General features: G+C 48.3%; 1 protein-coding gene across 1 annotated transcript in view; it reads right to left on the minus strand.

Moving 5' to 3' along the window:
- Nucleotides 1–1,483: 1,483 nt before the first annotated feature.
- The window catches only part of HMGA2 (high mobility group AT-hook 2), a 140,239-nt gene continuing 125,410 nt past the window's right edge, over nucleotides 1,484–16,312 (minus strand). Inside the window, exons 4-5 of the mRNA XM_075551331.1 lie at nucleotides 15,433–15,465; nucleotides 1,484–1,656 (exon numbers count right to left, since the gene is read on the minus strand). Coding sequence (XP_075407446.1) covers nucleotides 1,609–1,656; nucleotides 15,433–15,465 — 81 coding nt within the window. The 3' untranslated portion in view covers nucleotides 1,484–1,608. The remainder of the gene's footprint in view (nucleotides 1,657–15,432; nucleotides 15,466–16,312) is intronic.

A 16,312-nucleotide genomic window follows, 5' to 3' on the forward strand; every position in this document is an offset into this window, starting at 1 on the left:
GAGAAAAATGATCCTTAACAACTAGGAGCGACTAAAAAAAAACCCTAATCAAGTTAATGCAGCAATCTAGCAGAGAAGCTGAAAGAAGTAGGCGTGAAACTTTAATTAAAAACAAAACAAAACAAAAATCAAAGCAACACAGCCAGGCGGAAACACAGTAAGGGGACTGCGTCTAGAACTGTCATGAAATGTGTCGAAGGATGTGCTGGTGATCAGCGTCACCTCCCCAGGAAGTCTGACGTTTCCCTTTCTTTCTTGCATTGCTTGAGCATAGCAGCACGCAGTAAGTCCGAGACGGTAAATTACGTGTAGCTTTCAGAGGTAGTATGGAGTGGTGGGGCTATCTATTGCATCTCTGGCTGAAAGTGCAGTTTGAATGAAGAGATGGTGCTCAAGCCAAGGGAACCCCTCGGCCACCATCCTATGTCAAACGTGTTACTTGAAGTAACACACAAGCTTGCTTTGAGGTAAGTGGTATTTATTTAGGTCATTCACGGAAACTGATACGTGAGGAAAACAGAGAGACTGTCTTTTGTTTGTGTTTCTCTTCCTTGTTGAGAACACCGTAGGTTCACGACAGCAACAGAAATGTTGGCTGTCGCCCCCCACCTCGTAGAATCGGCGAGTCCATCATGTATGGCTCGGTGTACCTTTCCGTTACATTACAGAGAGGGTGCGTGGGCTCGGCTCGTCGGTGAAAGCCTTAGAGGCGACAGGTGTGATCTAGTGCTAAGTGGCACCTGCCTCGGTGGGAAGGAGATTCTACCTGGGCGGGGTGTTGTCCTGAAAATGAGTAAGTTTATCACTCCTGCCGATGGGCGCGGCGGCCATCAAAAGAGACCGAGGAGCCGCCAACGTGGGTCTGCTTACTTCCATTCTTTTGGGGAAAACAAGAGAGCATCACCTTTTCTGGTCTGGTGAGCTGAACGGAAGCGTTTCGCCTCACTTTGGAATAAAAAGTTAAAAACCGTCAAGTAAAAAGGCCTACAAGATTATATGGGAAAAATAAAAGAGAGAGAGAGAGAGAGCGAGCGGGTAGCATCTATTCCTTATCTGGTATCTACAGAGGAACCCCTACAGCTGCGAGCAGGTGGGGGGTTGGGGGGCGGTGCTGGAGACAACCTGGGTGTCCCCTGCTGCACTATATTATGCGAACGCCCAGCATCACGGGGTGACTCATTCCTTGGGGCTGTGCAGGGCAGTGACCTTCCAAACCAGGGCCCACACTGCTCTCGCCCACCCACTCTGGCTTATCACACCAACAAACTAGCAGTAGGTTAAGAAAAATTAAAAAGGAAAAGAGGAATTAAAAGTTGCATTGTTAAACCGTGTCCCCTGTGTTACAGCAGTTTTTTTTTTTTGTTTTTTGTTTTCTCTTTCCTTTCACTAAACCTGGGACTGTGAAGGGATTACAAAGAAGGTGATTAATATAGTCCTTTGGAAGGTTATGTGATTTCTCCCCGTCACTCCCGCCCCGCCCCCCACCCCTCCCCACCCCACCCCAGAGGAAAGTGGAAAGACACAATAGAGAGGAAGTGGTCACTGCAGTGTCTTCTCCCTTCAAAAGATTCAACTGCTGCTGAGGTAGAAATCCAAGGTCGGCAGCCCCTAATCCTCTTCGGCAGACTCTTGTGAGGACGTCTCTTCAGTCTCCTCCTGGAATACACAGAGGACAGCCATCACTGGGTGCGCTGCTCACAGCTCACCGCCTTCCACCGCTGTCCGGGTGCGCTTGCCTGCCTCCTCCCCGGGCTGGCTTCCTAAACTGGCACGAACCAAGGGGACCCAGAGAACCGGCATTCGCCATCGTCTGCCCCCAGGCTCCACATCTCAGGGCAGCTCGTCTGCACAGTCAACTGTTTTTGCCCATCCAGAGAATGCCAGGCCAGTGAAAGCTTAGGCATCAACCAGCGTCGAAAGGGGAGGAAGGAGTTTGCTATAATCCTCTACAACATCCCAATCATCAGTTTCAGAAACCAGCATGTACGAATCCAAACCAGGACGTGCTTGTTTGGGTTTTTTTTTCTTCTGTAAGACAAAAATAAACCCTTCTCCAGATACTGGTAATAAAAACAAGACAAAAACCTCCCACATGCACTGAGTCGGTTGTGACTCAGTGACCGTGGGTTTCTGAGGCAGTCCAGCTACGGCAACGGGCAGTCTCATCTCTCCCCAATGGAGCATCTGCTGGGTTTGAAGCACTGACCTTGTGATTAGCTGCCCGACTCCCAACCCCTAGGAGTAAAACTATTGGTGATAATTCTGCAAAGACAAACTCACTGCCATCGAGTCCAGGCAGACTTACAGCAAACTCTGTGGCTTTCCAAAACGGTAACTTTTTACCGGAATAGAAAGCCCCGTCTTTCTTCCGAGGAGGGCAGGTGGCTGGCTGGCTGGCTGGTGCTGCCAAAAATGCGGATCTCAGCCCAACGCCTAGCCATGACACCACCAGGACGCCCTACTGGTAATGAGAGAAGGTGAGAGAGGAGAGAGAAACTTTGCTCCGCAGGGTTTTCCGAAGCCAGGGCTTTCTCTGAACTGCCTCTGGACTTACTGGCCGCTCAGTGTGTTAAGTGTTTGCACCCCGTGCGGTTAGCTGTCTTATCCCGCTCACTAGCAGAGTGAAGAAGCTCCGAATGCCAGCCACTGAGGGGAAGGCCCGGTGGCGTCGTGGTTACCCTCTGGGCTGCTAACCACACGGTCAGCAGTTTGAACCACTGGCCTCTCCTTCCTGCAGGAGGGCCCTGCTTGCCTTCCTTTCCAAGCTGAGCTCCCCCTCCTCCTCCTCATTAAAGCCCATGGTAAGACGAGGCCCACAGTCGGACACAACTGCTCTATCTCAACACCATTAAATCCACGTCCACCAAACATTTAATGGCGGGCCGGCTAAGCAGGGAAAATCTAACATGTTATGTTTTTGCAGGGCCTCCTCTTCACATAAATCTAACCACTCTTGCCTCCCCTCTGCCCCGCCAACTCCTCGGGGCTCTGGAATGTGTTGGGGCTGCTGCCAGCCGCCTGCGCCGCGCCGCCCTCTTGACTTCAGCTTATTTAACAAATGTTCACTAACTTTCAGGACATGGTTGGCACGGTGGAGACAGTAAACAGTGGTGATAAAGAGCCTCGTTAGTGAGAGGATGATTTTTATCAAACACTGCACCCTGTCTTTGCAGGCCGACATGTGAAAAAGATCCAGGGGGATAGGTAAACATTTACCCCGGCAGCAAACGGAGCCCCTTTGAGAATGGCCAGCTTAAAACAGCTTTGTACTTTAATAGATCTGATTTTCCACATGGCTTCATTTTGTCTGGGTGGCTGACTGACACAATTTATACCCCTCTTCCTTTCCCAGGTCACTACAGTACACCATTCAGTAAAGCATGCCTTAGAACTTGTCTGCGCTATATGACCAAACTTCCATTCATTAGTGTTGGAAACACTTCAGCTGTGAAAGGCTCCTAAATGCGACCATGTGTGACGCTTGTGCAGGAGCGTAGCAGACGGGAGGGGAGAGAAAACACACACACACACACACACACACACACACACACACACACACACGGATACAGCTTCGCAAATAGGACCACAGCAGCATCAATCCCTGAGTCTTCGCACCAGTTTTGTTTAGTCTGCTTTGGGCAATGTGGGAAATGTGGGCCATATGAAGCTACCTCCCTCTCGTCCCAGCCCCCAAACGGCGGGCTTCACATATTTAAGCAGCAGGTTTATATATACCTCTTGACTAGGCAACGGGCCATGACCCGGAGACTCTCTCTGGAGTCTTGCCCACAAAGGAGGATGTAACGTGATCAAAGCCAAGGGCAGACCAAAGAGAGACAAGCTGGGGTTCAGCTACCCCATGACCCCATCTTTTCACATAATATTTTAAATTCCACAATGTCGCTCAACTGTTGGGCAGGAATACTGTTCATCCATCTCCAAACGACTCACCTCTCATTAGGACATGAGGTGTGGACCCAGCTACCAATCCTGATGCAGATCAGAATAACCAAACGTAGTACCACTGAGTCAATTCCTACTCACAGTGACCAAGATAGGGCAGAGCAGAACTGCCCCTGCACGTTTCCACGAGGGTAACTCTACGGGAGCTGAAAGTCCCATCTTTCTTCTGCAGAGCGGCGAGCGGTTTTGAACGGCTGACCACGTGGCTAGCAGCTCCACGCATGACCCACGACACCATCCAAGCTCCATTCCCGAGTAGAAGCCAGAGGGCGTATTCTATTCTTTCCCATAGTTCACAAATGAATAGCACTCGAGTCCAGCTGGAAAGCCTCCTGGGTCTAGGTGAGGGGGCTCCACCTCTGGTTGCTTGAGTTTCTGGAAACCAGAGTACACATATGTGCACATGCGTGCATGCACACACACACATGCTCCAGTGGTTACAGAAGGAAATAGAATCCTGCCATGAACTTACATAGACCCTATCCCAAGTGGAATGTGATCGGCCTTTCAAATCCTTGCTAGAAACTTTGCTTGATTTCAGTTGGTGAAGCTTCTGATATTCAAATCCCTTAGACACAAATCAGTTACAAGTGATGATCCCTGGTATTAATTAGTTCCTTTACTTAACAGCTTTTTGTTGTTGCAGCCTGTCAAGCTGAGTCGTACTCCCAATCATCCTACAGGACACGGTAGAGCTGCCGGCTGCCTCAGAGGGTAGTGGTTCCAAGTTGGGCCGCTGTGAGGCCAGCAGTTCTAAACCACCAGCCCCCGTGTGGGAGAAAGACAAGGCTTTCTACTCCCATAAAGTTAGTCTCAGAAACCCATATGAACAGTTCTACTTTGACCTGCAGGCTCACCAGGAGTGATAACTGGCTCGATGGCAATGAAGTGTTTTTTTTTTCATCTCGATGGGAGCAGATGGCTAGGTCATCTTTCCCATGGAGTTGAACCGCCAACTGTTCTGTTAGTCAAGTGAACAAGCAATGCGCCACCAGGGCTCCTAAGAGCTCTTCATGCGATACAAGTAAGTTTGTTATTAGTGTATCTCTTCTGCAGACGGTGATAGTCATGCACTCACGGCTGTCAGTCAGTAGGGGTGTAGCGATAGGAAGGGTTCCTGGTGGCACAGTGACTAACCAAAGGGCTTGCTGGTTCGAATTCACCAGCCGCTCCATGGGAGAGGAATGTGGCCGGCTGCTCCAGTAGGGTGTGGACAGTTCTGTTGTCCTTGCAGGGTAGCCATGAGTCTACACAGCCTTGGCAGCAGTGGGCTTGGGTGGGTATTTTGCAGTGTTTACAGTGCTGGGCATGGCTCAGTGGTAGAATTCTCCCCTTCCATTCAGGAAACGGGGATCCCATTTCTGGGTGGCGCCCGCTATGAGCAGGTACCATGCACCTGTCAGTGGAGGCGCTTGTGCTGCTATGACACCTGACCAGCGTTCAGCAGAGCTCCCAGACTAAGAAGACAGGCCTGCCTATTTCTGGAAAAACCAAACCAAACCATCAACCCCAGAAAATCCTATGGATTGTAATGGCCCGGCCTGCACCTGATGGGGATGGCACAGGACCGGCCGGACAGCACTCTGCTCTGTTGTGCGTCAGGGGCCCATTCAACATCAGTTAACAACAAGAGTGCTCGGATGCCAGAGACGGCGTCTCCATGGTTTGGGGACACGGTGACTTCCACTGCCCCGCCTACTCGAGAGAAGGCTCTCTCTGTGGCACCGCCTGGCCTGGACGGCCTACACAGGTGTGGGTGTCAAGCGGATCACGGACGCTGACCCGAGGCGCTTCTCACCTCCGCACCCCTCGGGTCTCACCTTCCCAATGACCTGGGCTTTTGCGGCCTGTGTTTATGCTGCTCAAAGTGTAGTGTCGTTAGGTGAATAACCCTTGTGTCAGGCAGGTAAAATAAGCTGGTGTCATGGTCTAGCCGAACGTCACCCAGGGCTCTCCTTCAGTGCGAGGAGGGACAGAAGCCAGTGATGTGGGGAACAACTGGCCGCCCTGTCCTCCTCAAGGAGCCTTATTTCTGAAACAGAGTAGTTCGTAGGGACCCTCCGCCATTCCCATTTTCTCCAGCAACTTGGGAGACACTGCTCCTTAATGTAGATGCTGGCTTGCACCTTGAGACAGTTCTTAAAAATTGCCCCATTGTTACTGCCAAAGGAACTTTGAATTTTATAATCCCCTCCCAAGGGTAATCAGAATCAATCCAATGGTGGTACGTTTGGTTTGGATTTTCATGCCCCCCAAAAAGGATTGAAGTCCTTTCAATGGTTTAAAAGCTGCACCTGCAGTCGGTGACGGTGACTGGCTGTGAGTATAGGTTGGCTCAATCATTTCAAAGAGAGGGCAGGTTTATGTAATATTAAAGAGTGAGCAGGGCTCGTGTGTAAGTCAGATGTCCGTAACCCAGGCATAGCTGTATTTGAGTCAATTCTCTTGACTGCTTCCATTTTTTGACTAAGGGTGGTGGTGGTGAGGGGAGGGGGGGGGCGGGACGGGAGACGGACCACGAAAGCCCAGTGAGAGTCTCCCTGGACCACTAGTCTTTTGATTAGGCTCAAAACCATGTGTGTGGCCCATACATCAAGGGTGTGCTCACGCACAACCAAACCACGTAGCAGTTGCCCAGCTGCCAGCGAGTTGGTCCTGAGTCACAGTGCCCCTATCATGGATTTCACAGAACTGCTCCATGGGGTTTGTGTCAGGGGTGGGGTTCAGCGGTTCCCACCAATTCGGCAGAATCAATACCCAATTTTTTGTCTGAGTTTTGTGAACAGATTAAAATGGCACTTGTAATCAATTTCCACTGTAGAAATCAGAAATTTACATTCTTTTATCTTCAGAATAGAGTATTCTAAACAACTTCAGTAATATTCATTCCATCCAGAGATTTTAAAATACTAGATGGTATCAAGCCTGATTATTTTTTTTATTTATTCATTCCATAAGACTCATTATCCTTGTGATAAAGGACTACCTTTTTATTCCCCCGTGCCTGTTACCTCTGTGAATAAGCATAGAATGCAGAGGGGGAAGTGCCAAACAACCAGAAGGCGATGTGCTGTCATTCGACTCAGCTTGTGTCACATCCCAAAGCCCCATGAGATACTGCAAGTGAAGTATTCTTCCTGAAAGTGTTCAAAGAGCTAGAAATACTGTCAGGACAATAGCTGTCAGTTCAGCAAAAGTGGAAAGGAGTTTTTCAGAGACCGTAACATATTCAGAAGAGATGTCACCTAACTCTAACATCTCAAACACAGTGACTATTGTCTGACCGGCCTACCTCTCAATGAACAGGACCCTCCTCCTCCGGTGAGAAAAAGGTTAAGGATAAATCACAGAGCCCATGACGCTCGGGGAAAAGCAATATGGAAATAACTTAAATAGGAGTTTCATTATTTGGGGGTTGTTGGTTTTTGGGGAGTTATTTTTTTTTGTCAGGTGTTAGTATTTTTTCCTTCATAGTTTAAAACCCTTTCCTATCATCTACTTTTGTGGGCACCTCTTTGTTCTCATTTAAGTATTAACTGTGAAGTAATAAAGTACCTTTCAGGATATAGTTTTCCTGTCCTTAAAACGGCCATGACAGCAGTGACTGAGTGGTGAAATTCCTTAAATCCCGCCACTGCTCTGTGTGGCTATGACTGTCCTGGGCCATGCTTTCCAAGATGCCTCCGGGCGGGTTTGGACTACCAATCTTTTGGGTTGCTCCACCCAGGGGCTCTACACCATACAGAAGCTAGCTGATTAAAAATGCCTACCTCGGTGGTGTTTGAAAATATCCTGAGAGTTTATTCATCGACCTTCCCGGGCAGACACTACTGGTGAGGGTGCGTGCTCGGGGGAAGTTGGGAATTTAAAGCTGAGAGCTGTCATTCTGGGTTCAATTTTCAGATGCAGACTAAACAGTAGGTCTGCACTGAAGGCCACCCCCCAATGAAAGACGGGCACGGGAACAATCTCCCGTAGAGGGTGTGTGGCCAGAATGCCCCTCTTTGTTTGTAGTTGTTGCTCTGTGCCCTCCAGCTGGTTTGGACCCGGAGCGATCCCATAACACAGAGTAGAACTGAGGTGCTGGGGCTGTAAGCCTTGGTGGGAGCAGATCCTGAGGTCTGCGGGCAGGTTAGAACCGCAGACCTCACCGTCAAACAACAAACAAGCAAAGAAGCAACCTCACGGCCATGGAACTGATAATAGAACAGGGTCGGTCAGGCTCTGTGGGTCCGAGACAACACTTTAGGCTGTGGAAAGCCTGGTCTTTTCCCTGACCTTCCAATAATAAGGAGCACAAGGTCACAGAAGTCCAGGTTGTCTTTTTCATGGCCTGAATCTCCCTTTCTTCTGCTCAACTGTGAAGAATTCTGCAGCTATTTGGCTTTGAATGCTGTAGGCTAAAATTATAATTCAAGCCATCTTAACGCCACCAGGTGAGCTAGAAAGGGTAATCGCTGTTTAATGACATACTCTTTTCACCATATGTTCGACTCCTTAAGGGCACGGTGGTTTGACCCATTTAAGAGTATCTCAAGTTCACCAACAAGGGTTCCCTGCCAACCAAGGGTTGCCTTCCATTGCAGCGAGGACTAAGAATCCCATCTTCAAGTTCCTTCTAAGCAACGCACAAGACCACCCAAACCATGTCTTTGTTCTTTATTCCCCGCCTGCTTCACCATCCAGTATTTGCCTCCCACATCCCCTTTCCTATAAACCATGCAAGGATTTCGCGGAGTCCTCGTGGAAACACGAGGGCTGAGAAACGGCGTTCCAAAGGAACCTGCGGCAGGAGAACGGTAGCGTTTGTACCGCGTCTTTCATTCCTGAGCTGTTGGGGGCTGTGAGTCGGCGCCCGACCCACAGGAGGTCCCAAGCGCAAAAGACCAGACTTACAGGATCCACGTAGCTGTGCACCAGGGCTATTTTGCAGCGCACACACCACCACCACCACCACCACCACCACCCACTCTCGGAAGTTTGAAGTCTGTTGGAGGGCACACGAAATGTGAAGGTGGATGTCACTGACCTTGGCCTCAACCTTGGCTCTCATGGGTGAGGCCAGCAGTGGGGCTAGGGGCTTATTTCCATGTCAACAGACTGGTGCCAATCACGTGCATCTGTGCCTCCTGGAGTTGTCTGAGGGAAAAGTATGACAGCCAAGGGGAAGCCTGAGAAAGAGTAACAGTTCTCTATGCTGAACAGTGTGGATCTGGGCTTATTAATCCCCGTTCCTAATTTTGTATTTATTTCTTTAGGATTCTTGAAAAAGAAAGAATAATAGATTAAACTAGAACCCAAACAAACAAACAAACAAAAGCCAATTCTTGTCAAGTTGACTCTGATGCACGGTGACCTCGTTTGTTAAAACAGGGCTGTTCTGAAGCTTTCAAGGTTATGCTCTTTCGGAAACAGCCTGTCCTTTCTTCTGAGGGGCATCCTGGAGGGCGCGAACCACCCACCTTCTGCATAGCATTCGAGCACTTCGCTTTCCCCATAGACACTAAAAATGATATCGTGGGTTCTGGAAATCGAGTCGTGTTGATCTCAGAGGTCTGTCACTTTGGTAGCGATGGTCCTTGGGAAATGAGTCATTTCTCACTAAGGGGTCAACAACAACAACAACAACCCCAAACCCCTGGAGATGAACGAGTCCTCTTTTCAAGATGATAAAGACGAATTGTATGAATCAACAAATAATACAAATCACAGCATCTCCTCGTCACGAAGTCTGAGAAGTCGTGAGTGTGATTATTTTTCGATGCCAGTTTTGATTCTGCAATAATGATCAAAGGGACGTTTCCAAAACAGTTCCTCTGTCTACACAAAGTTGTTCTTAAAAGCAATTTGGATTAGGTTAAAGGTGGCCCTCTGGTTGCATTCCAGATGCACCGCTTTATGGCAGGAAATAACTGTTCTTACTGCTTCCTAAAAGTAGAGAACGCTGCAGAACTGCTAATGCGCTGCACTGGGTCAGGCCATTTCTGAAGTTTAAATCACCACTGTATTACATATTGTTCATCATCTTGAAATGCGAATGTCGCGTAACATGATGATGGTCTCGATAATAACAGTGGAGCCGATACACAACTGTGAAACAGGTGGCAGACTCTGCCAAAATGGGGAGGGGATAACTTAAGACAAAGCAATATATTTTTACTCAAACATTAAGGATTCCGTAGCAAGACCAGGGTTGAATGCCTGTTCCTACTTGCACCATATTAATTTGTGTCATCGAGTTTGGTTAATAAGAAGAATGATTATCTATTGGATACATTTTTTTAAGGCAAGTTTGCATTAAAACAGACAGGAAAAGACACTGCATGAATAAGAAAAACTGCCGGCTCCTATTTCCTGGTTAGGCTGCAGGATGCCTCCACAGTGAAATACAAGTACACGTGCACTTAAAAACAACACAAAAACAACCCTTTAGCAAATGTGTCACACTGGACAGAAAGACCAACGCTTGCTCGTTGCTTTAAATGAAATGAGGTGACATTCTCTCACGGCTTGCAGAAGCGGGGTCATCTCTGCAAAGACATGCCTGGCTTCCTCGCCAAGAAGTCACTGGGCCTCCATCTCGGGCGCAAGCTTCACTCTCGGGTAAAATTGTTACATTCCACCTTTTTACGACCCAGAGCCATTCTGGTGTGCAGCTTCAGCCCTTTGCAGAGTTCCTCTTCTGTTGCACGCCTGTACTCCTTCACTGCAACGGCTTTCTCCTTTCCCCCTTGACCTTTGCAACAGCAGAGGTCAGGGGTGAAGTCAAAAAGCATTTCCTATACAAGAAGGCAGAGCCGCTCCGGGCCAGCTTTGATATGCCTCCTGATGCTTTGCCAGTCAGTACCAAACATTTACGAGCCTGCAAAATGCTTCACCAGCTCGAGCAAGCATAACTAAGGAAATAAATAAATCGGCAGTCTTTATGACTTGGGCGGTAGAAATCCAGTATGCCCCCCAAGTGGGTCGAAGAACGACTGTCTGCAAATCGGATGTAGGATAGCCTGTAGACGGCCGTGGCGAGGCACCACTGAAAGCCGCGGGCGAAGACTGAGGATGTGCACTAGACTCAGGGCCTCAGTAAAACGCCTTTGTGGAGGACAAGATGCTGACTGCAATTCATCAACTTCCTTGTCCCGAAATGAAATCTCTCATTCTGCTCCAAACAATGTTTAGGTTGTCTGAAATGTAAACATCCTCACAACTGCCCTTGAAGTCTCTGTAAAAACAGTCAACCTTTTTCCCCCCTAAGAGAGAGTGGGTTAAAAAAAAGGAAAAAATCCCCCTGATAACTAAGGCTTCCTGAGATTTCTCTGCCCTGGCTGTCAACACCTACGGAAGACGTTCCTTGCAGGTAAAAACTCTGCTTTCAAAACACAGAGCATTGTTTTCCGTCTCTGCGAAGTTGAAAACGCTCCAGCTCGCTCTGTGGGGAACCGCAAAGGGGCAGGTTTCTACCTGTGCGGATAGTGAGCAGCAGAACTTGCTGGCTTGCACAACACCGAGGAGGGAAGGAAGGAGAACTCTTGAGGTTTTAAAAGCCCAGTTTCCCTCCCTTTGTGTCTGGCAGAGTGGAGTGAACACAAATAAAGCAACATATCTGAGTGATCTAAAATGCAGTCTTCCAATCTTTGCTTATAGCCTAACAAAGCAGGGAAATCAAGAGACAATACAACCTGATCAATCAGTTCAGCGTTTCTGAGGTGGTGGTGGGTGCTTTATTCTTGTGGAAACGGAAACTTTCGAAGCAGAGCTCATATCAATAATAATAATGGGATGCTTTTATGGTGTTTCTCTTAGTGAAACACAAAACCCAAACCACCATGATCAGCGTAAAGGAGGGTGAGGCTGCAATTGCTTCAAACTGCTGAAAAACTAAGAAATTAGCTAATTTCTCTTTACTCGTTATTTCATCACTTTAAATGAAAACACAGTCACTTGAGTTAGCCCGTAAGCTTGTTTTCACTGGTTTGGGAATTAAAAAGAAAACCCAACAGTTAATGTGACTATTGCACTTTTTCTCCCCTTAAGAGTATTAAGACACTATTAATTTGCCTCTTCAGATGATGGGACACGCTTGAGACATGCAGCTAATGGTACCTGGCTGACTTTCCCAGTACAACCCCTCGCTGTGGGGGGTTCTGTTAAAGTTTTACTCCTCTCTGAACACATGCACTCATATATACAAACACTCGTCTCGATTTTGAGATGTATCACGTTTCTGAATTGGTGCTCTGCAGCCCCCCTCGAGGAGGGGCCCTATCCGGGGCTCCCAGGAAAGGGTTAGGGTTGGGAGGGATGCGTCACGAGAGACATGCTGAGCGGGAGGCTGACTCTGGGTTCATCTCGGTGGCGAGCTGTTGTAATTGTGCTAACATTTCCTCCTTACTTAAAAAGACCCTTAAATAAAACGAAAGCCTGGAGACATGAAATGAATATAATGGGAGGTCCAAAGAGTAGCAGGTTTGGACTAATTATAAGACTTCTAGAACTTCTGAGAATATAAACATCTGGAAATGAAAAATAAGCCAGCACACCACAATGCGCCTTGGAATACAATACCGTTTCACCTCTCCCTAATGTTCTTTCTTGGGCGCAAAGGGAGAGGTACTGTTACCCTATTACACAGATGGGCAAATAGCCCCCTCCCCTCCCCCAGAGAGCCCCAACAGAGCAGGATCGCAAAACGTAGGCACCTTCCAACCCACCACTGAGCTTTTTGCTTTAGACACCAAGAATTTACTTGTGCTCCAATCAGCGCCTCCTTAAACAGGTTCTGAATTCAGCCACTCCAAGCCCTGCTGATGAAGAAAGACCTGAGCTAACCCAGACGGCCATAATAGGAAAACCAGCTGGGCGGCTATTCTGAAAGAAACAGATGGGAAAGGATGGGCTTCTTTTGAATGCCGTGTACAATTTACATTATCCTCCCTGAACTTCCATGTAGCCCGTTTAGATAATCCATCACTAGGTCCCCAGACAATACAGATTAGGAAGTCCTGGGAGTTTCGGTTCTTGTTGCTAAGTCACTGGCTCTCCTTTCAAGGGTAAATCTGGAGCAGGGACGGTCGCTCACAACCCACCTCTCCCATCAGAGAAGAACTTTCACTTCAGTGGCTGCGGCCGTTCCGATTCTCTTGGGGGGGGTGGGGGTGGGAAGAGTGCAGGCCTAAAACTGCTCTTGGGTCATTTCTCGGTGCATTCCTGCCCGACCGGCAACCTGTGCCCGCCGTGGGCACCATCTCCTCTCAACGTCTCCCCCTGCCCACCTCCACCCCGAAATTTATGTTTCCATGCCCACCCCACCCCCGCCGATAAAGTAAACAGCAGCAAAATCCAAACTCTTTCAGGAAGAATCCTTCTGTCGCCCTTGGCAATTGGCACTCCTTCCTCCAAAGCCTTTCCGTGCCCCACAGACCCCGCCGGTTTCCTGCGATCCATTTGCTCAACCACCAGTAATGAAGCTCAGCAGTCTTCTCCCGGTCCACGAAGTGCTCTCACCCCACCCTTAAGACATTTATATAAAATATTCCTGATGTCTGGGCCTTTGCCCCAGACCAAATCATGCGCATCTCTGGAGGTGAAGGTCAGCGGTGTGTAGGCAATGTTTGACCCCCTGGAGTTGTCGTGCTTGCTGATGTCCATGGTGCGAACACCCCCACCGTAGGCTAGTCCATGCTGCGCCTCATCGCCAAGGAAGACTTGCTCACAAGGGACTCACAAGGGTGGGCTGTAGCACACCCCTCGGTGTGTGTGTGTGTGTTCTCCAGGCAATTGCAACACACAGCCAAGACTAAGAACCTCTCCATCAGATCACACACTTCCCAGACGTCGGCGAGCGTGCATTTGCTCCGCTCCTTTTCTGCACACCAGTGAGCTGGTTCTTCTAACAGGCCGCACCATGCTGTCCATGCACAGTTCGCAGCCTTGCATGCTGCGATCACACTGCACTGCTCCTCAGACACACACGGGGTGAGTCACAGACGCACTTTCTCTTCATTTTAGCTAACTGACGAAGGAGGCGACCATCACCCTACCCGGGCTCTCCTGGAAATGTCAAATCTCCCGGTGTATCTTATTATGCTTAATACTTCTTAGAAATGCCTTGGCTTGACTTTTAGGGTCTTCCCCCTCCTCCCCCTGCTCTTGAGAACCCAGGGACGATGACAATGACAGTTATTTTAATGGTCTCTCTCCCTTTATAGTGCAACAAGGAGAGTCATTTGAATACATTTCCCCCATCATATGGTCCTAATATGTGTATAAAAGCTTCAACTCTTCTCCAAGAGGCATTTTAATAGCAGGACGGTCTTTACTGACACCGTCTTAGGAGAATGGGGTGGAGGGTACACTTGGCACAGGCTTCCAAGGAAAACGATTCCGTGGCTATTTTAAATTAGGACCAAGTTCTAATGCGAAGTCGCTCAATCAAGCACTCGGTCACTCATGATACTTGTTCAGATCTGGTGCCAACTGGGCTCTGCGCGTTTCCCAAGCTCCTCTGCGTGCCCCTTCAGCTCGGAGGGAGGATAGCGTAACAGCTCACAGGCCAGGCAAAGGCATGTAACAATCCTTCAGCTGTTTTGTCTTGGGCACATACTTTTAAGTATGACGTCTGGGTTGGTATGCAGATTGTGGAGCCTCGGGGTGGTTAAGTGCTCACTGCCCAATTGATTGGAGTGCCAGAGCTCGAACCAGCAGCCATGCTGCAGAGGAACGATGTGGCAATCTGCCCTTGCAGATGGCAGCCTTGGGGGGCAGGGGACCTCCGCGGGGCCATTCCACTCCGCCTGAGGGGCTGCTCTGAGTGGGAAGTTGGTGGAAACAGATCTCAGCAGTAGCAAGCACAGACTGCCTCAGGGCCAGGAATTCCCGACATATGGAACCAGGGAAGGAAAGCTGGCTCCTAACGCTGGCGTTGCCAAGGACTTCAAAGACTGCCGGAGCGCTCATCAATCTGGAAATTTGACACGAGGGAATTTCCGACATTCCCAACTTCTTTTGGGGTCCTCGGGGTGCATCAAATACTATGGAATGAATCAATGAACAGAACGGCTTCCAGCCACGAAGCATGAATGGTTGTGTGGCGAATATGTGCCCTGTCATGTCCGTGGAACATGGAGGGTCGTCAGGTAGACAGGAGGACAGCTGAAGTCCACGAACCAGAAAACTGCCCTGAGGTTCAGTACGCCTCTTACATACGAGGCACTGAAACAAAGTAACTTCTCTTTTTGTTTCTGAAGCATTTATATTTACTTTGAACCCAGTCAGAAGACTGCTTATCTTTTACGGCTTTTAAGGATGATCTTGGAACTATTTATTCTTGACTTTTTTTTCTGAGAATACAACCAATTTCCAAGAATCTGTTACTGCATTGCCGGCATTTTCAAAAGCAGAAAAAATACCAATTAAGAATTAAGTTTACGGACTTTTTTTCCCCCTGGGATAAGCATCATAATCATCTCTTACCTGAGCAGGCTTCTTCTGAACCACTTGCTGTGGCTAAGGAAGAAAAAGAAGAAATGTTACATTTCAAAACGAAATAGACACCATGGGGGAAAAAATTAAGCATCCATGTTTTCTTCCAAGTAAAGGAGAAGATAGTCATGTTCAAATGGTTTATCCATGTTTCTCACTCACTGCCATTAAGTCCAGGTCAACGCATAGGGATCCTACAGGTCAACCACTACCCTTGCGGATTCCAATGCATCGACTCTTTATGGGAGCAGAGAGCCGCATCTTTCCCCTAAGGGATAGCTGGGGGTTTCGAAGTGCTGACTTTGGGGTTAGCAGCCCGATGCATAACCAGTTCGCCACCTGAGCTCCCTTATCCAAGTTCAGCACGTGCTTATTACCCATGATCTTTATAAAGAGCCTTCGTGGTGCTGTCTGATAAGCACCGAGCCTGAGCCTTTTGCAAAGGCAGTGGCTCAAACGCACCAGTCCCTCCGCGGGAGGAAGATGAGGCTGTGCACTTCTGTAAAGACTTACAACCCCTACCTAAGAAGGGACTCGGTGGCAGCGGCTTTGGTCTCAGATATGAGTTAAGGAAATAAAATAGAGGGGATGGGGATTAACTCCCCCCCCCCAAAGTCTGGCATTCATACCAACAAAAGTAAATGAAAAGTTCAATCGATTCACTTTCATTTTGGTCTGTATGTCACAGAACTTGAGGAGTGGCGATGTGTAATTTCTAAATCTTATGGATTTTTGGAAATAGCTTTATTGAGATATAATTTATATATCATTCAATTTACTCACTATTTAAAGTCTACAATTCTAAGTTTAAAAAAATTATATTCAGAGAGCTGTGCCACCATCACCACACTCTAATTTTAGAACAACTTTT

Source organism: Tenrec ecaudatus, chromosome 6 (assembly GCF_050624435.1).
Source record: "Tenrec ecaudatus isolate mTenEca1 chromosome 6, mTenEca1.hap1, whole genome shotgun sequence".
NCBI lineage: Eukaryota > Metazoa > Chordata > Mammalia > Afrosoricida > Tenrecidae > Tenrec > Tenrec ecaudatus.